The sequence below is a fragment of the Symphalangus syndactylus genome, chromosome 18 (assembly GCF_028878055.3).
Source record: "Symphalangus syndactylus isolate Jambi chromosome 18, NHGRI_mSymSyn1-v2.1_pri, whole genome shotgun sequence".
In the NCBI taxonomy this organism is placed as follows: Eukaryota; Metazoa; Chordata; class Mammalia; order Primates; family Hylobatidae; genus Symphalangus; species Symphalangus syndactylus.
This window is the reverse complement of record NC_072440.2, coordinates 75,306,128-75,325,719: the sequence shown is the minus strand read 5'-3', so window position 1 is coordinate 75,325,719 and position 19,592 is coordinate 75,306,128. Positions and strand designations below refer to the sequence as shown.

At 44.3% G+C, this 19,592-nt stretch overlaps 1 protein-coding gene across 3 annotated transcripts in view; it reads left to right on the top strand.

Moving 5' to 3' along the window:
- The first annotated feature begins 7,298 nt into the window (after nt 1-7,298).
- The window catches only part of RRN3 (RRN3 homolog, RNA polymerase I transcription factor), a 34,751-nt gene continuing 22,457 nt past the window's right edge, over nt 7,299-19,592 (top strand). Inside the window, exons 1-8 of one of the 3 annotated variants that reach the window (XM_055252460.2) lie at nt 7,309-7,490; nt 9,020-9,125; nt 10,273-10,329; nt 15,906-15,995; nt 16,102-16,231; nt 16,987-17,046; nt 18,000-18,063; nt 19,124-19,193. In XM_055252460.2, coding sequence (XP_055108435.1) covers nt 7,402-7,490; nt 9,020-9,125; nt 10,273-10,329; nt 15,906-15,995; nt 16,102-16,231; nt 16,987-17,046; nt 18,000-18,063; nt 19,124-19,193 — 666 coding nt within the window. In that variant the 5' untranslated portion in view covers nt 7,309-7,401. Of the gene's footprint in view, nt 7,491-9,019; nt 9,126-10,272; nt 10,330-15,905; nt 15,996-16,101; nt 16,232-16,986; nt 17,047-17,999; nt 18,064-19,123; nt 19,194-19,592 lie in introns of all 3 variants that reach the window. The other 2 variants (XM_063623753.1, XM_055252461.2) reach the window with 2 other exon arrangements.

Here is a 19,592-nt window from a genome sequence, read left to right as displayed (position 1 = left end):
GCCGCACGAACAGATAAAGACTGTACTTATCTGTTGGCTGGGTGCAGTGGCTCACGCCTGTAATCCCAGCACTTTGGGAGGCCGAGACAGGCGGATCACGAGGTCAGGAGATAGAGACCATCCTGGCTAACATGGTGAAACCCCGTCTCTACTAAAAATACAAAAAATTTAGCTGGGCGCAGTGGCGGGCTCCTGTAGTTCCAGCTACTCGGGAGGCAGAGGCACGAGAATGGCATGAACCTGGGAGGTGGAGCTTGCAGTGAGCCGAGATCGTGCCACTGCAGTCCAGCCTGGGCGAATGAGTGAGACTCCGTCTCAAAAAAAAAAAAAAAAGACCGTGCCTATCTGTCTATCTCCCTCATAGGTCAGTTTCCACCTGACTGTAACCACATCAAGTATCCTAGTATATTTCATATTTACAGAAAAATAAATGGGCAAATACTGTCATTTACAGAGAACCTGCTCTGTCCTGTACACTGTGACATATTTTGTGGTTTGTGATTATGTGCTCTGATCCTTACGATAGCTCTAAAATAGCTCAAAAAGTTATTCCCATTTTGTACGTAAGGAAATTGAAGGTCTGGAAACATAAGGCAATTGCCCAAAGTAATAGAGTAAATGACAAAGCTAGGCTTTCTTTCTTCCATTAATTAATTATTTGAGATAGGGTCCCTGTTGCGGGATGCAGTGGGGAGATCATAGCTCACTACAGTCTCCACCTCCTGGGCTCAGTTGATCCCCACGTCTCAGCCTCCCGAGTAGCCGGGACTACAGGTGCACACCAACACTTTGGCTAATTTTTGTATTTTTCTGTAGAGATCTGCCTAGGCTAGGCAGAGATTCTGGCTAGGCTGGTCTCAAACTCCTGGGCTCAAGCAATTCTCCTGCCTCACCCTCCCATATAGCTGGGACCGCAAGTGTGTGCCACCACTCCCAGCTGACTTGTTTATACCAGTCATTCTTAATTGGAAGAGTTTTGTCCCCCAGGGACATTTGGCAACATCTGGAGATATTTTTGAATGTTACTGTGGGAAGGAGGGGAGTGCTACTGTCATCTACTGGGTAGAAGCCAGGGATGCTGCTGAACATCCCACAGTGCACAGAACAGCCTCCTCCCCATCCAACAGAGAAGTATCTGGTTGGCCCAAAATCTCAATGATGCCAAGTCTAAGAAACTGCTTTGTATTTCTCTGAGATACTGGGATGAGGAAAGCTCTGAATTAGTTGTCTTTGAGGAGAATGTATGTATACATACACATATATGTGTATACATGTATATAACTAAAGATATATAGTTGAGATCTTGCATTTTTGTTAATGAATGTAGTTTTTATAAAGGTAATTGACTCATACAATAATTGTTGACTCTTCGGAAAGGAAAAAGGACAAATGAGATACATGCTATTGGTTTTGTTATTTAGAAATTGTTCGTGTGGATCCTCCGTACCATTCAGCCATTTGCAAACCATTAGTTGAGCATAACTTAATCCCTTCTAGTTCACAGCAAAGATTCATCAAAAGCCATTTGGTATACTGTCACCTCATCTCTCTACCAGTGTTGATTAGATTACAGGAGGGTTACAGGAGGGCACCTTATCCAAATTGGCCAATGATAAATTTTTTTTTGGTACCTTACTATATATTTGTATCCTCAGAACAAATTCTCCCTTTCTGCTTAAGCTGGCTTGACTTTGTTTCTTTCACTAGCAAGCTAAGAGGCTTTGGCCAACAGAACTACTCTAGAGGTAGTTGTAAAATTTATCTCTAAGGAAAGGCTGCTCTTTTGAAAACACAGTTTAATGAGTCTTCGGGGTATATGATGATAGTAAAGCAAAATTTTGTTCTGGAATGAAGAAGCTCATTACATTGTTATATTACAAACAATATATTACTCAGAGAAGTGAAAGGCCACACTGTGGGCAGGGTGGTGACTTTGCAGATAGCATGTTAATCCTCGCGTGCTTTTTGTTGTTTCTCTTTTTGGAGGGGGAGGGTCTTAATTTTCTTTGTCCCTCCCCCACCCCCTTTATTTTCTCTGGGGAAGGCAAGACTGGATAAGGAGGCTTTTATCCTGGCAAGAGGATTTGGCCCACAGGACAATTTGACTGAATAGAGGCTCCACAAAGAACGGACATGGCCAAAGAATTACAACAGGAAATTATGCTATTTAGTTTCAAGGTTTTCTTTTTCTCTTTTTTTTGTTTTTTTTTTTTTTTGAGACTGAGTCTTGCTCTGTTGCCCAGGCTGGAGTGCAGTGTCACGATCTCAGCTCACTGCAACCTTTGCCTCCTGGGTTCAAGTGATTCTCCAGCCTCAGCCTCCCAAGTAGCTGGGATTACAGGCACCTGCCACCACACCTGGCTAATTCATATTTTTAGTAGAGATGGGGTTTCACCATGTTGGCCCGGCTGGTCTTGAACTCCTGATCTCAAGTGATCCACCCACCTCAGCCTCCCAAAGTGCAGGGATTACAGGCATGAGCCACCGAGCCCAGCCAGTATTTTTCTTGTATAATGCTCAGAGTTTCCTTTAAATCTTTTTAAAAACTTGGCAGCCTTAGTCTTAGCTGTGCTTTGGGAAAATACGGAGCTGCACTCAAGCTTAAGAAGATATTGCTGGAAGTGTACATTGGCACAGCCTTTGAAAAGCTTCTTGGTGCCCTCCTGTAACCCAATCGACACTGGCTAGAGAGATGAGGTCATACTGCATCAAATGGCTTCCAGTGACTCTTTGGTGTGGATAAGAAAGTTGCTTTTTTCTTTTTTTTTTTTTGAGAGGGAGTTTTGATGCCTAGGCTGGAGTGCAATGGTGGTGATCTCGGCTCACTGCAACCTCTGCCTCCCAGGTTCAAGTGATTCCCCTGCCTCAGCCTCCCGAGTAGCTGGGATTACAGGCACGCGCCACCATGCCAGGCTAATTTTGTATTTTTAGTAGAGACAGGGTTTTTCCATGTTGGTCAGGCTGCTCTCGAACTCCCGACCTCAGGCGATCCACCCACCTTGGCCTCCAAAAGTGCTGTGATTACAGGCATGAGCCACCACGCCCGGCCAAGAAGGTCACTCTTTATGCTCAACAAATGTATTGCAAATGGCTGAAAGGTAGGGAGGATCCAGATGAACAATTTCTAAACAGAAAAACTAATAGTAGCCAGACACGATGGCTCACATCTGTAATCCCAGCATTTTAGGAGGTCGAGGCAGGCAGATCACCTGAGGTCAGTCATTTGAGACCAGCCTGGGCAACATGGAGAAACCTCGTCTCTACTAAAAATACAAAAATTAGCCAGGTGTGGTGGCGAGCACGTGTAGTCCCAGCTACTCAGGAGGCTGAGGCAGGAGAATCGCTTGAACCCAGGAGGCAGAGATTGCAGTGAGCTGAGCTTGTGCCACTGTACTTCAGCCTGGGCAACAGAGCGAGACTCTGTCTCAAAAAAAAAAAAAAATCGTAGATATCAAATTTGTTCCTTTCTCCTTTCCTAAAAGCTTTTTGTGCCCCCTCCAACCCAACAGTTCCACCCTAGAAAAACACTTGTACACATGCATCAGGACACGATACAAGAATATTCAGGCTGGTCGTGGTGGCTTATGCCTATAATGTCAGCATTTTAGGAGGCTGAGGTCGGAGGACAGCGGGAGATCGTGCCACTGCACTCCAGCCTGGGCAACAGAGGGAGACTCCATCTCAAAAAAAAAAAAAAAGCATAATGTTGAAAACAAACAGCAGTATAATACAGCATGGAGATTACTTTATAAAATGCAAAGACAAATAAAAATAAATATAGTGCATTGTTTAGGAGTATAAATATGGTAATTATACAAAGAAAACTAAAATGACTTTTAAAAAATCATGATGGTGACTACTTTTGGGAGGAAAGCAGGTAGAAGGTGGGATCCGAGAGCAGCACACAGTAAGTGTCAATTGTCCTAGTTAATGTTCGGCTTCTTAAATTGGGTGATATGTTCATAGGTGTTCATTATGTTCTTTTTTTTTTTTTTTGAGACGGAGTCTCACTCTGTCGCCCAGGCTGGGGTGCAATGGTGCGATCTCGGCTCACTGCAAGCTCCACCTCTCGGGTTCATGCCATTCTCCTGCCTCAGCTTCCCAAGTAGCTGGGACTACAGGTGCCCGCCACCACGCCTGGCTAATTTTTTTTTTTTTTTTTTGTATTTTTAGTAGAGACAGGGTTTCACCATGTTAGCCAGGATGGTCTCGATCTCCTGACCTCGTGATCTGCCCGCCTCGGCCTCCCAAAGTGCTGGGATTACAGGCGTAAGCCGCTGCGCCTGGCCATTATGTTCTTATAACTTACATTAACATATTATTTTGAACATGTCAAACTTTTTTTCCCTTTTTTTTTTTAAGAGATGAGATTTTGCTTTGTCACCCAGGCCGGAGAGTGTCGTGGTGCAGTCATAGCTCACTGCAGCCTCCAACTCCTGGGTTCAAGTGATTCTCCCACCTCTGTCTCCCAAATAATTGGAACTACAGGCACGTGCCACCATGCCTGGGTAAGTTTTTTAAAACTGTTATTTGTAGAGACGGAGTCTGGCTGTGTTGCCTGGGCTGGTCTCAAACTCCTGGCTTCAAGTTATCCTCCTGCCTTGGCCTCCCAAAGCTCTGGCATAACAGGTGTGAGCCGCTGCACCCAGACTCAGACTTTTTTGAAGTGAAAGAATGGGGGTATAGGTGGGGAGACACACTTTGGGAGGCCAAGGTGGGAGGATCACTTGGGCCAGGGGTTCGAGACCAGCCTGGGCAACAAAGTGAGACCTCATATTTACCAAAAATACAAAAAATTAGCTGGGCTTGGTGGTGTGGGTTTGGGAGGCTGAGGTAAGAGGATTGCTTAAGCTGTAGGAGCCCGAGGCTGCAGCGAGCCGTGATCGTGCCATTGCGCTCTAACTTGGGCTAGACAATGAGATGCTGTCTCAAACCAAACCAAAACAAAACAGATAATTGTCAAATTGCTGTTTTGCTATTGTTGCTTTTTGTTTTTGCTTTGCTTTGCCTTGGAAGTGAAGAAGAGATTCTCATTTAAACAGTTACCTTGAAGTATCTTTGGGAGCTAGAGTGCAATTATTTCCTCTGTCCTTGAGACACAGATGATTCCTGTCCAACATTCCCAAGGAACTCAGTAAGGACCAAATAGAGACTCAGGAAAGACAGTTACTGATTTTACACTGTTGCAAAACAGAGCTATGGTTTATATTTAACAAACTGCTGGCGGGGCGTGGTGGCTCATGCCTGTATTCCCAGCACTTTGGGATGCCAAGGCGGGCGGATCACTTGAGGTCAAGAGGTCAAGACCAGCCTGGCCAACATGGTGAAACCCCGTCTCTACTAAAAATACAAAAATTAGCTGGGCATGGTGGCGCATGCCTGTAATCCTAGCTACTGGGGAGGCTGAGGCACAAGAATCGCTTCAACCTGGGAAGCAGAGGTTGCAATGAGCCGAGATCACGACACTGTACTCCAGCCTGGGTGACAGAGCGAGACTCTGTCTCAAAAAAAACAAACGAAAAAACCAAATTGCTGTATTTTATTTTGTGAAATAGGGTCTAGCTCTGTTGCCCAGGCTGGAGTGCAGGGGTGCAATCACAGCTCACTGCAGCCTTGACCTCCAAGGCTCAAGCGATCCTCCCTCCTCAGTTTTCAAGTAGTTGGGACTACAGGTATGCACCACCATATGTTGCCCTGGCTGGTCTTGAACTCTTGGAAAGAGATACATATAAACACACACACACACACACACACCTTTTTTTTTTTTTTTGAGACACAGTTTCGCTCGTCGCCCAGGCTGGAGTGCAATGGCACGATCTTGGCTCACTGCAACCTCTGCCTCCTGGGTGCAAGCGATTCTCCTGCCTCAGCCTCCCAAGTAGCTGGGATTACAGGCACTGCCACCATGCCTGGCTAATTTTGTATTTTTAGTAGAGACAGGGTTTTGTCATGTTGGCCAGCCTGCTCTCAAACTTCTGGCCTCAGGCGATCCACCTGCCTCGGCCTCCCAAAGTGTTGGGATAACAGGCATCAGCCACTGCGCCGGGCCCATACATATGCATTTTTAAAATTTTATTTATTTATTTGGAGACAGGGTCTCACTCTGTTGCCCAAGCAGGAGTGCAGTGGTGCTATCTCCCAGGCTCAAGCAATCCTCAGCTTCCCGCGTAGCTGGGACTACAGGTGTGTGCCACCACACCCAGATAATTTTTATTATTTTTATTTTTTAAATTTTTTGTAGAGATGGAGTTTCACCGTGTCACCCAGGCTGGATATTTTTGTATTTTTGATAGGCCTGTACAGTTTCCAAGGTTGCAACCTTTTCCCTTCCCTGAGAGTAGGGGCAGCCCCTGCTCTCCCTCTACATTCTCCACAGTCCCAAGGTTTTGGCCTCTGTTTCCTCTGATTCCTATGCTTGGAACACCAGCCGCTCTTTTGTTGGTCTGGCTGACTCCTGTTCCTCTTTTAAAAATTTAAGTTTGGCCGGGCGCGGTGGCTCACGCTTGTAATCCCAGCACTTTGGGAGGCCGAGGCGGGTGGATGACCTGAGGTCATGAGTTCGAGACCAGCCTGGCCAACACAGTGCAACCCCGTCTCCACTAAAAATACAAAAATTAGCCGGGTATGGTGGCATGCGCCTGTAATCCCAGCTACTTGGTAGGCTGAGGCACGAGAATTGCTTGAACCGGGGAGGCGGAGGTTGCAGTGAGCTGAGATCACGCCACTGCACTCCACCTGGGCAACAGGGCAAGACTCGGTCTCAAAAGAAAAAATAAATAAATAAATAAATAAATAAATAAATAAATGTCAAGGGGGTAACACCTCTTGGTAACTCTCCTGTTGTTTCTCATTCCAGCATCATCACAGCCTTGAGGCTTTGGGGTAGGTCACTTCGTCGAACTCGTTTCCGTAAGGATAACGTTATCTTGGGTGTCTGTGAGAATGCTGCATTGAGTATAGAGCTCAGGCTCCTGGGTTAGCCGGGTTCGAATACCCTTTCCTCCGTGAAGATCTGGGTCAGTCACAAGTGCTTCAGTTTCTTCGATTTGACTGAGGGAGGCTTTGACTCCAAAAAATTAACACTCGAGTGTACCCGGCCACAGCTTAGCACATCCAGGGTGTTTCCACCCTTTCTTTGGGATCCTCAGGGCTGGATGGAGCCAGTCCTTCCCGTCCCTCCTTATACTCGCGCACTAGCGCAGCGTGGAACAAGTCGTGCAAGTAGAATGAGCAGAGGGTTTTGGCGGCGCTCTAGCCCGCCGAGAGCATACGCCCTCCCCACGCGGGGCCCCTGATTGGCTGAAGTTTGCGTTGGCAAGCGCAACTTCCGGGACAGAGGGCTGTGGCTGGAAGGAGCAGGGCATCCGGCGTGAGGCGCAGCGGTCGCGTTAGTTCGGCCCAATGGCGGCACCGCTGCTTCACACGCGTTTGCCGGGAGATGCGGCCGCTTCGTCCTCCGCAGTCAAGACGCTGGGCGCGTCGAGGACTGGGTAAGATTCAGGCCGCTTCCTTCTGCGCGTCTAGGACCAAAGCTCAGGACCGCGCTTAGAGGAGCGGATTGAAAGGATGTGGGACAAAGCTAATGGCGTGTGGTAGGAGAACGGGGTCGAGGGTCATCTCACGTTCGCAGAAATGAGCTCAGTCCTCCTAACCGGGTAATAGACATGGGTGGGGCCTGGAAAAGTGAGTATGTTCGCTGTTCTGGAGGCCCCCTTTCCCGACTGTGTTTCTTCGTGATTTCCCAGGCCTGGGTACTGCCTTCTGCGCCTTGACTCCTCTTCCTTCCCGCTTCTTGGTCCAAATTTGGAAGGGATTTCCCTGGGCTATTTGGTTTATCAGCCGAATGTTGTCACTCATGGCAAATTGAATATTACATCTTTTTTGTTTGAAATTTGTTTCGACGCATGTATTTGTTTAGCAGTCTTTATTTTGCTCCACCTTTAAAATCCCTAACCCCCATAGCATTCTTGGCGTTTAACTTTCAGAGTCATTAGGATGCTACGTTTTTTCATTAATTTACTCTGTGTAAGTGAAGCAAACCTTGTAAAACAATTAGCGTAATATGATTCATAATATTTATCGAGCTCCTGCTTACTGTGTTAAACACTGGGGACAGTGGTTTATCCAAAGACGCTAATGTCCCTGCTTTCTACAGAGCTTACAGTATAGGGGGGAAGGGCAGTACATAGGCCAATAAATAAACGAACACGATGATTTCAGTTATACAACAAGGTAATAGGGGAGGGGGAAGGGAGAGAAGGAGTATTTGAGATTTCTCATGGAGAAGACAGCTGACATTTGAGCTTCCACTTGAATGAAGACAAAAATCTAGGCTGGGCGCGGTTGCTCACGCCTGTAATCCCAGCACTTTGGGAGGCTGAGGCGGGCGGATCACCTGAAGTCAGGAGTTCGAGACCAGCCTGGCCAACATGGCGAAACCTCCTCTCTACTGAAAATACAAAAATTAGCCTGGCGTGGTGGCAGGTGCCTGTAATCCCAGCTACTCAGGAGGCTGAAGCAGGAGAATTGCTTGAACCCAGGAGATGGAGGTTGCAGTTAAGCCAAGATCACACCACTGCACTCCAGCCTGGGCAGCAGAGCAAGACTCCGTCTCAAAAAAAATATCCAGCCACGTAGAGATTTGGGAAAAGAGTATTTCCAATAGAGTGAACAGTAAGTGAAATGAGAAATAGCTTGGCATGTTTGAAGAGCAGAAAAGACATTCTGGCTGTAGTAAAACAAGTTGTTGGAGATGAGGTGAGAGAGGTAGGCAGGGGCCAGATTAATGTAGGATCTTAAAGACCACACTGAGAGATTTGGATTTTTACTGTAAGTGCAGTGGGAAGACAGTTATTGGTTGCTGAGCAAAGGAGGGATTGTTGGTTAAGAGTGGAAGCAGGGAGAGCAGTAAAGGGGCCTTAACAGTAGTCCCACTGAATTATGTTGGTTCAATAAATGTTGGCTATTATAATTTTTATTATTTTCATGAACTAATAGCTTGTTAATCTTGGTTCCACAGTATTTCAAATATGCGTGCATTAGAGAATGGTTTTTTCAATTCTCCCCCAAGAAAAACTGTTCGGTTTGGTGGAACTGTGACAGAAGTCTTGCTGAAGTACAAAAAGGTAAGAGGAGATAATGTGTGAGGTTTACTTTTCGTCAGGTCAGAATACAGCTATTGCTATTATACTAAAGACCAATAGAAATAGCAAGATTAATTAAGATACCAGTTGAAATCAAACATTTACTAATAGCATGATGCCATCAGTGCAAAATTAGAGTAGTAGTGTCCTTTTTTTCCCCCACCTTGGCCCATTTCACAGGTAATAATGAGAGAGTAATAATGTCTTTGCTGAGGTTTCACCTCTTCAAATGCTTTATTTACAAAGCATCTTTTAACTGTAGCAAGTGCTGGAATTAAAAACAATTACAGCATTTTATTTATTTAATTAATTAATTTATTTATTTGTGCCGGAGTCTTACTCTGTCGCCCAGGCTGGAGTGCAGTGGCGTGATCTCGGCTCACTGCATCCTCCACCTCCCAGGTTCAAGCAATTCTCCTGCCTCAGTCTTCTGAATAGCTGGGGTTACAGGCACGCACCACCACACCTGGCTAATTTTTTAATTTTTTTAGTGGAGGGGTTTCACCATGTTGGCCAGGCTGGTCTCGAACTCCTGACCTTGTGATCCACCCGCCTCGGCCTCCCAAAGCGCTGGGATTACAGACGTGAGCCACCATGTCTGGCCTACAGCATTTTATTTTTTGAAGAACTTACCTAAGCATTACTTTGGGACGGTAAACCAGTTCTCTGAATAGAGATTTTTGTTTTTGTGGTAGTTTAGAAGCATTTCTACTATATCTTAGCAGTAGAGGGAAAATGTTAAGTAACCATATGTTTATATGTAATATCCATTTGTATCCATATATGAGTGAATACTTTTTTAGATCCTCCTGAATTAGATCATTATAGCTGGCTGTTTTTTTCCCTCATGCTTTTTGAGAATTCGCAGGAGTATCAACTATTATATTCAAATGTCAATACAGAAGTATAGCTAAAGGTAGTTTATCATTTTCCTTTTTCCAAGCCCTCTGGCTGCACTAACATGAGTGTTTAAATTTTTGTAGTCATGATTTTGTAATCTGCAATTGACATGTGAAACTTAGTATTCCTTTTATAATTTCATCTGATGTTAAGGTACGGTTAAAAGTCTTGCTGTTGCTACTGAACAGGAAACAAAAGCATAACTTAATTCTTTCCCCTTCTTGTTAAGGGTGAAACAAATGACTTTGAGTTGTTGAAGAACCAGCTATTAGATCCAGACATAAAGGTAATTAATTTTGTGTTTGATCATTAGCAAAATTATTGCCACTTTGTACAGACATAGTTTGCTCTTTGGGTCCCATTCTGTCCTCCAGAACTTGCTGTCTCCATGGTCCTCCCTTACTTTAATCTGGTGGTTCTCAACCAGGGACAGTTTTACCCCCTAGACAACATTTGGTGATGGCTGCAGATATTTTTGTTTGTCACAGTTGGGAGGAAAGGGTGCTACTGGCATCTAGTGGGTGAATGACAGAGATGCTGCTAAACATCTCACAGTGCACAGGGCAGCCTCCCATAACCAACAGTGATCCAGCCCCAAATGACAACAGCGTTGAGCCTGGGAACCCTGCTCTAATGCTTCCTTTTTATTAGATTACTACCTCTTTCCTCCATGCTGCATGCAATTCTCTTGTCTCTTTAAAGCTAAAACAAACCAAAAAAACAACCACTGATTCAGCATTTCCAGGTTCGAGATACACCTATCATGTAGTAAAACCTTAATACATTTTGTTTCACCGTTCTTCTTTACTGCCCAGTTTTGGAGAGAATGGTTTATTACCATGGTAGTGGTAGTTAGATTGCCTGAAATAAAATTCTAATTTTATTATCCAGTGTGTGATGTCGAGCAAATTGTTTTAACCTCTCTGCCTCTATTTTCCACTGTGTAAAACCAAGAAAACAATAGAGATTTAAAAAATATGGAGTGTTTTGTTTTTTAAGAGGTGTGGTCTTGCTGTGTTGCTCTGGCTATTCACAGGTGTGATCATAGTGCACTACAGCCTTGAACTCCTGGCCTCAAATGATCCTTTCTCTTCAGCCTTCTAAAAAGCTGGGACTATAGGTGCATGCCACTGTGCCTGGCTTTAAACATGGAAATATTTAACAAGGATTCAATGAGCTAATATGCAAGAAGCACTTAGAACAGTCTCTGACTCAAAGTAAGGGCAGTAATTGTAATCTGTTGTTTTTGTTCCAGCTGACTGTGCCGTATCATTTCTCACTCACATTTAAGTCCACCGTTCTTATCACTGTAGTAATTACCCTGACAGGTTACCCATGTTTTTTTTTTACATGCTGATTTCAGTGAACTTTTTTTTTGAGACAGAGTCTCCTTGTCACCCAGGCTGGAGTGCAGTGGTGTGATCTGGGCTCACTGCAACCTTTGCCTCCTGGGTTCAAGCAGTTCTCCTGCCTCAGTCTCCTAAATAGCTGAGATTACAGGCACCCGCCATCACGCCTGGTTAATTTTTTTATTTTTAGTAGAGACGGGGTTTCACAATGTTGGCCAGGCTGGTCTCGAACTCCTGACCTCAGGTGACCTGCCTGCCTCGGCCTCCCAAAGTGCTGGGATTACAAGTGTGAGCCACTGAGCCCAGCCTCAGTGGACTTATTTTTTTAAGCCTTGCATTCCTTGTGTCAGCCGACACTGTTGGCCACCCACTTCTTAAAACTTCAGTGTTTCTGATCCTCCTGTCTTCTGATCCTTTAATATCTTTTTTTTTTTTTTTTTGAGACAGAGTCTCGCTCTGTCGCCCAGGCTAGAGTGCAGTGGCGCAATCTCGGCTCACTGCAAGCTCCGCCTCCCGGGTTCACGCCATTCTCCTGCCTCAGCCTCCCAAGTAGCTGGGACTACAGGCACCCACCAACACGCCCGGCTAATTTTTTGTATTTTTAGTAGAGACGAGGTTTCACTGTGTTAGCCAGGATGTTCTCGATCTCCTGACCTCGTGATCCGCCCGCCTCGGCCTCCCAAAGTGCTGGGATTACAGGCGTGAGCCACCGCGCCCGGCCTAATTTTTTGTATTTTTAGTAGAGATGTGGTTTCACCACGTTAGCCAGGATGGTCTCCATCTTCTGACCTCGTGATCCGCCTGCCTCGGCCTCCCAAAGTGCTGGGATTACAGGCGTGAGCCACCACGTCCGGCCAGTGATCCTTTAATCTCTAGTATCTCTCGATAGGTTCTTGATCTTAAATTGGGTGTTGATTGGGCTTCAAAACTTGACTCTTTTCTCACTCTGTTGATTTTTCTGTGTGATCTCCTCATCTCCCTTCATGGCTTTGAAATCTGCCTGTGTCCTAATATATTTGTATCTGTAGCCAAGATTGCTCTTGTGGGCTCCAGACTTGTTTCATTTTCATTTTTGGGGACGGGCAGAACAGAGTCTTGCCCTGTCACCTAGGCTGTAGTGTAGTGGGATGATCTTGGCTCACTGCAACCTCTGCCTCCTGGGTTCAAGCCATCCTCCCACCTCAGCCTCCCGAGTAGCTATGCCACCACGCCCAGCAATTTTTTTGTATTTTCAGTAGATTTGGGGTTTCACCATGCTGGCCAGGCTGGTCTCGAACTCCTGACCTCAAGTGATCCACCCACCTCAGCCTCCCAAAGTGCTGGGATTATAGGCGTGAGCCACTGCACTTAGCCTAGACTTGTTTCTTAACTGTCTGTTAGATGCATTTACCCAGAATCATCATAGGTGCTCCAAACTTAGCATGTCCACTCTTGGCTGGGCTCTACCTTTAACGGAGCTTTCCCTGGTTCTCTCTAAGCACATGATTGTTCCTTCATTGAGTCCGTTTCCCACACTTCAAGATCTCTCTAGTTACAGATCTGGTTTACAAGGCCCTCCATGGTCTATTTGGTACTTCATTGTTCCCCAGATTTATTATCTGTTGGCTTGTTCACTATACATGCCAGCCATACTGAACGTCTTTCAGTTTTCTGAAAACATACTTTTCCTTCTGTAAGAAGTAGAACTTCCAGAAAAGATTTAACTCTGTTACTGTTTAAAGACAGCTGAAGCATCACTTTGTCTTTAAAGCTTTTCCTGGCCAGGCGCGGTGGCTCACGCTTCTAATCCCAGTACTTTGGGAGGCCGAGGCAGGCGGATCACGAGGTCAGGAGATCGAGACCACTGTGAAACCCCGTCTCTACTAAAAATACAAAAAAAATTAGCCGGGCGTGGTGGCGGGCGCCTGTAGTCCCAGCTACTCGGAGAGGCTGAGGCAGGAGAATGGCGTGAACCCAGGAGGCAGAGCTTGCAGTGAGCCGAGATCGCGCCACTGCACTCCAGCCTGGACGACAGAGCAAGACTCCGTCTCAAAAAAAAAAAAAAAAAAAAAAAAAGCTTTTCCTGACCCCTGCCTTCTTTCCCAGATACAAAGGGACATTTTCTTTGTGTTCCACTGTATTTTGTATCAGCAGTTCTCATTCTTGGTATTTTGACATACCAAGAATTGCACTAGTTGTGTAGAGTGTTGCAAGTAGAACTTTTTTCGTCTTGAGACAGGGTCTTGCTCTGTCACCCAGGCTGGAGTGTAATGGGCCCGATCATGGCTCACTGCAGCCTCAACCTCCCAGGCTCAAGCAATCTTCCCACCTCAGGCTCCCGAGCACCTGGGACCACAAGCATGTGCTACCATGCCTGGCTAATTTTTCTAGGTACGAGGTCTCCCTATGTTGCCCAGGTTGGTCTCAAATTCCTGGGCTCAAGCAGTCTCCTCCTGCCTTGGCCTCCCAAAAGTGGTGGGATTACAGGCATAAGCCACTGTTCCTGCCTGCTAGTAGAAATAGTAGTAGTTTAGTACTAACGCATCAAAGTCTGCAACTGATTTACTTTTTTTTTTCTTTTTGAGACAGTTTTGCTCTTGTTGCCCAGGCTGGAGTGCAATGGCATGATCTTGGCTCACTGCAACCTCTGCCTCCGGGGTTTAAGCAATTCTCCTGCCTCAGCCTCCTGAGTAGCTGGGATTACGGGCATGCACCACCACGCCTAGCTAATTTTGTATTTTTAGTAGAGACGGGGTTTCTGCATCTTGGTTAGGCTCGTCTCGAACTCCCAACCTCAGGTGATCCACCCACCTCGGCCTCCCAAAGTGTTGGGATTACAGGCGTGAGCCACCACGCCCAGCCTGATTTACTTTTAAAAATGGTACAATTTAAATATTATCCTTATAGTTTTGTTGCAGTCTTTTTAGTGGAAAAGAGATAGGATAGATTATTTTATTTGCACACTAACTTAGCTTGTTTTCTACATGCCTTTGGCCTTAGTGAGCTACTGTTAATGTTATCCTTAACAGTTATGGACATATGAAATTACCATAGTACAAATGAGTTGTGGTTTTACTTTATTTTACTGCCAGGCTGTTGGGATTTCATCAGAAAATGGTTGATCTGTGGGAGTTTGACACATGGATATGGCATAGTAAGCACTCAGTAGCTGAATTAAGATGGGGAAAAGGGGACAGCTTCCTCTCCGCATATAGGGAGGCGTGTGGGACGGTGGATGGAGGATACCCTTGACCGAGACAGACAGGTTTGGACCTGCTTCTTTACTGGCCTCTTGGTTGGGCAGATTGCTTATTAATCGTTCTTCGCCTCAGCTTCCTGAACAGCAAAATGGGAATAACTAAACATCTTGCAGAGTTTTTAGGATTAGAAGAAGATATATATGTAGAGTGTCAGACGCCATGCCTGGCATATGGTGTATTCTCACTAAATCATAACTCCATATGAATATCCCTGTAGGTATGACCTTGTGTTGCTTTTATTTATATGTCTAAGCCTTCCACAAATTAGGGGCTTTTTCCTAATGGTTTTTTTCCTGTGCAGTATGTATGCATGAATATAATTAATATAGTAATATTTTACATAATTGACACTGTATTTTATACATTGCGTTTCAAATTTAGCATTTCTTCTTATGTCACTAACAATTACTATGAACAGTAATTTGATTGCCTGAAAAATATTTCATGGAGGAATGGGGCTATCATTTATACAGAACAAACACATCATAATATATTTAAACTGAGCCACAGGTTTGGTTTAGAAAAGTTATGTTTATTCATGACCCCAGTTGATCAGCCTAGACTGAGTTTTATCAGCATGCTTCCTGGTCAGCTTGACTATAGAGGAAATAAAGGTAGCTATTGTTCCTTTGTGATCTTCTGATATTTGAATCTGCTAGAATTCTGCAGTTTTTAAAAGTCCCAGGTGTCAACATTTGAGGTGATTTCGCTTTTTCAGGGCAAACAAAAGTGATCAGGCTGAAGTATTGCATTCAAGTCTTTTTCCTGTGTATTAGAGTTACTAGATTACTTTTTTTTTTTTTTTTTTGAGACGGAGTCTCGCTCTGTCACCCAGGCTGGAGTGCAGTGGCCCGATCTTGGCTCACTGCAAGCTCAGCCTCCCGGGTTCACGCCATTCTCCTGCCTCAGCCTCTCCGAGTAGCTGGGACTACAGGCGCCCGCCACCACGCCCGGCTAATTTTTTGTATTTTTTTAGTAGAGACGGTGTTTCACCGTGGTCTCCATCTCCTGACCTCGTGATCCGCCCGCCTCGGCCTCCCAAAGTGCTGGGATTACAAGCGTGAGCCACCGCGCCCGGCCTAGATTACTTTTTTAAAACAGTTAAGTTTATTGTGACATATTTTTCTGTTTTGATACCCAGTTTTGATTTCCTTCCAAGTTTGTGACCTTTTCCCCCCAACCTATTCTTGATAAATGATTGATATAAGATAGCTGTAAATTTCTGTTATCTTAGAGGATTTGTGATTTTGAAAGTGCTCTTTATTTAACTTAAGGATGACCAGATCATCAACTGGCTGCTAGAATTCCGCTCTTCTATCATGTACTTGACAAAAGACTTTGAGCAACTTATCAGTATTATATTGGTAAGTTCATCATTTATTTTACTGTCGAGTATGTAATTCAGAACTTTGGTAATAGTATACGTTATATTAATAACATGCTGCTTTTATCTTTCTTCCCCCACTCTAGAGATTGCCCTGGTTGAATAGAAGTCAAACAGTAGTGGAAGAGTATTTGGCTTTTCTTGGTAATCTTGTATCAGCACAGACTGTTTTCCTCAGACCGTGTCTCAGCATGATTGCTTCCCATTTTGTGCCTCGTAAGTCATTACTCTTTGCTTGCTTGGAATTTTCTTTTCTTTTCTTTTTAATACTTCTTTATTAAAATACCACCTTCCCCTTATATATGAGAGACTGCTACCATGGAAGATTCCAGATGCATATTGGCACCAGTTGTGGTAGACATATATTCCCCGTAATGACCCTTATGGAGGTGTCTAGATTCATTTGTTGCTGTGAGTTTTATGAATTGTAATTTGCTTTATTGAACTCCTGGTGAAATCTAGGAATTTTTAGCCATTTAAAAACTATAAAGTTGCTTTACTTTTTTTTCAGATTGTGCATTTAATTAATCATTGGGCTAACTTTTTTTTTTTTTTTTTTTTTTGAGACGGAGTCTCGCTCTGTCGCCCAGGCTGGAGTGCAGTGGCGCAATCTCGGCTCACTGCAAGCTCCGCCTCCCAGGTTCACGCCATTCTCCTGCCTCAGCCTCTCCGAGTAGCTGGGACTACAGGCGCCTGCCACCACGCCCGGCTAATTTTTTGTATTTTTAGTAGAGACGGGGTTTCACCGTGGTCTTGATCTCCTGACCTCGTGATCCGCCCGCCTCGGCCTCCCAAAGTGCTGGGATTACAAGCGTGAGCCACCGCGCCCGGCCTCATTGGGCTAACTTTGGATTATGGAAAAATAACTTTTTTGTATAGCTGTTCATTGTCTAGGTCAGTAACTTTTTTTGTGTAGCCATTCATTGTCTAGATCAATGACAGAATAACATATTTTCTTTTTCCCTCAAAAGCCCGAGTGATCATTAAGGAAGGCGATGTAGATGTTTCAGATTCTGATGATGAAGATGATAGTAAGTATAAAAAGGTTTAAAGCCTGGGCACAGTACCTTACACCCATAATCCCAGCACTTTGGGAGGCCAAGACGGGAGGATCACTTGAGGCCAAGAGTTTGAGACCAGCCTGGGCAACATAGTGAGACCTTGTCTCTGCAAAAAAAAAAAAAACTTTTTTTTCAAATATTTTCTTAAAAAAGGCTTAAAGTAGAACTAGGCAGGGTAGTGTGTGTCTTTAGTCACAGCTAACTGGGAGGCTTAAGTGGGTGGATTGCTTGAGCCCAGGAGTTCAAGCCCTGCCTGGACAAGATGGCAAGACACTGTCTTCTTTAAAAAAAAAAAAAAGTAAAGCACAGAATACCTGGCACCTGTTCTAATAAGTAGACTGCAACAAATGACAACTTTTGATATAATCTTTTTGTTATATTTACCATTGATATGCAGTCAGTTGTCCTGAATGCATTATTTATATAATTAGTCCATTTAGTTTTCATTGATGGTTGTGAAGAAAAATCTTGAAATTAATATTTTTCTGATAAATTATTCCGTTTTGGTTAGCATGTGTTTTTAGCTTCAAGTATGTCACTTTTTGTTTGTTTGTTTTTTTGAGACAGAGTCTCGCTCTGTTGCCCAGGCTGGAGTACAGTGGTGTGATCTCGGCTCACTGCATCCTTCACCTCCCAGGTTCAAGTGATTCTCCTGCTTCAGCCTCCTGAGTAGATGATACTACAGACGTGTTGTGCCACCATGCCCGGCTAATTTTTGTATTTTTAGTAGAGATGGGGTTTCACCATATTGGTCAGGCTCGTCTCGAACTCCTGACCTCAGGTGATCTGCCCACCTCGGCCTCCCAAAGTGCTGGGATTACAGGCGTGAGCCACTGTGCCCGGCCAGCGTCTATTTTTAGCTTCAAGCGTGTCGCCCTTCAGTTTTGTTTTGATGCTCATACTCTCAACTTTTCTCCTTTCAGATCTTCCTGCAAATTTTGACACATGTCACAGAGCCTTGCAAATAATAGCAAGATATGTACCATCGTGAGTATACTTTTCCTTATTTTGAATGTTTAATTCTCAAGAAAGTTGTAATCAATTAGTAAAAATTATAAAATGTTAATAGTATTAAAGCTTGAGTCTTACATTGCATGTTTTTTTTGTATCCACTTGAGGAAACATTACATTCTACAAAAAGTGGCATTTCCATTTTCTATTTATTTTCTTTAATTGTTTTCCAAAGTTTGTATGCAGATTCTCCCCCAGTTTTGTATGGTGGTTGGAATTTTGCTTTTATCTTCAACAGATATGCTATCCAAAAATTTTCAGTGAGAAACCCCTGGGTGTGTTTGTGTCATGCCATATGAATAAAAATTGCACTTCTAAGAAAAGCTTTTCAGGTTTGTGGGTTTCTTTTGGAGGGGTGGACTTCTAGTTCCCTCTGTCCGTTGATTATTTGTTAACTTAAAAAAATCCAACTTGATAATTTTTTCTTCTTTTAAAAATAATATACATGTGTAGTGGGAAATGTCAGCAAAAGTGCCGTTACGTTTCTGTGGGAGAGAAGCTCCCTCTTTGATTTGCCGTCGATATCAGAGTTAACAGAAGCTTATTTTCTCTAAGTCATTATAGATTTTCTCAGAAGTAAATACATTGTAAGTTCCAGTTCTGGCCGGGCGCGGTGGCTCACGCCTGTAATCCCAGCACTTTGGGAGGCTGAGGCGGGCGGATCACCTGAGGTCGGGAGTTCAGGACCAGCCTGACCAACATGGAGAAACCCCGTCTCTACTAAAAATACAAAAATTAGCTGGGCATGGTGGTGCATGCCTGTAATCCCAGCTGTTTGGGAGGCTGAGGCAGGAGAATCGCTTGAACCCGGGAGGCGGAGGTTGCAGTGAGCCGAGATTGCGCCACTGCACTCCAGCCTGGGCAACAAGAGGGAAACTCTGTCTCAAAAAACAAAAAAAGTTCCAGTTCTTTGAGGTAGGGGTTCCTGTTTGCCTCCTATATCTATCGATATTTGCTTTTAGAATGGTAGTTTTCGTTTTTATTCCTTTTCTAGAAAGTAAAGTTAACATGGATTGATTTAATTTTTTAAAAATAGGACACCGTGGTTTCTTATGCCAATACTGGTGGAAAAATTTCCATTTGTTCGAAAATCAGAGCGAACACTGGTAAGAAATCTTTTCATTGAGAACATCATGGAAAAGTTGTATGATTTCATTTTAGATGATATTAGGTCTTTTTCTTTCTTTTTCTGTCTTTATTATTTTTTTTTTTTGAGACCGAGTCTCACTCTGTTGCCCAAGCTGGAGTGCAATGGCATCATCTTGGCTCAATGCAACCTCTGCCTTTTGGGTTCAAGCAGTTCTCCTGCCTCAGCCTCCCCAGTAGCTGGGACTACAGGCGCCTACCACCATGCCCAGCTAATTTTTGTATTTTTAGTAGAGACAAGGTTTCACCATATTGGCCACACTGGTATCAAACGCCTGACCTTGTGATCTTCCCACCTCGGCCTTCCAAAGTGCTGGGATTAGTGAACCACCATGCCCGGCTGATGTTAGGTCTTTTTC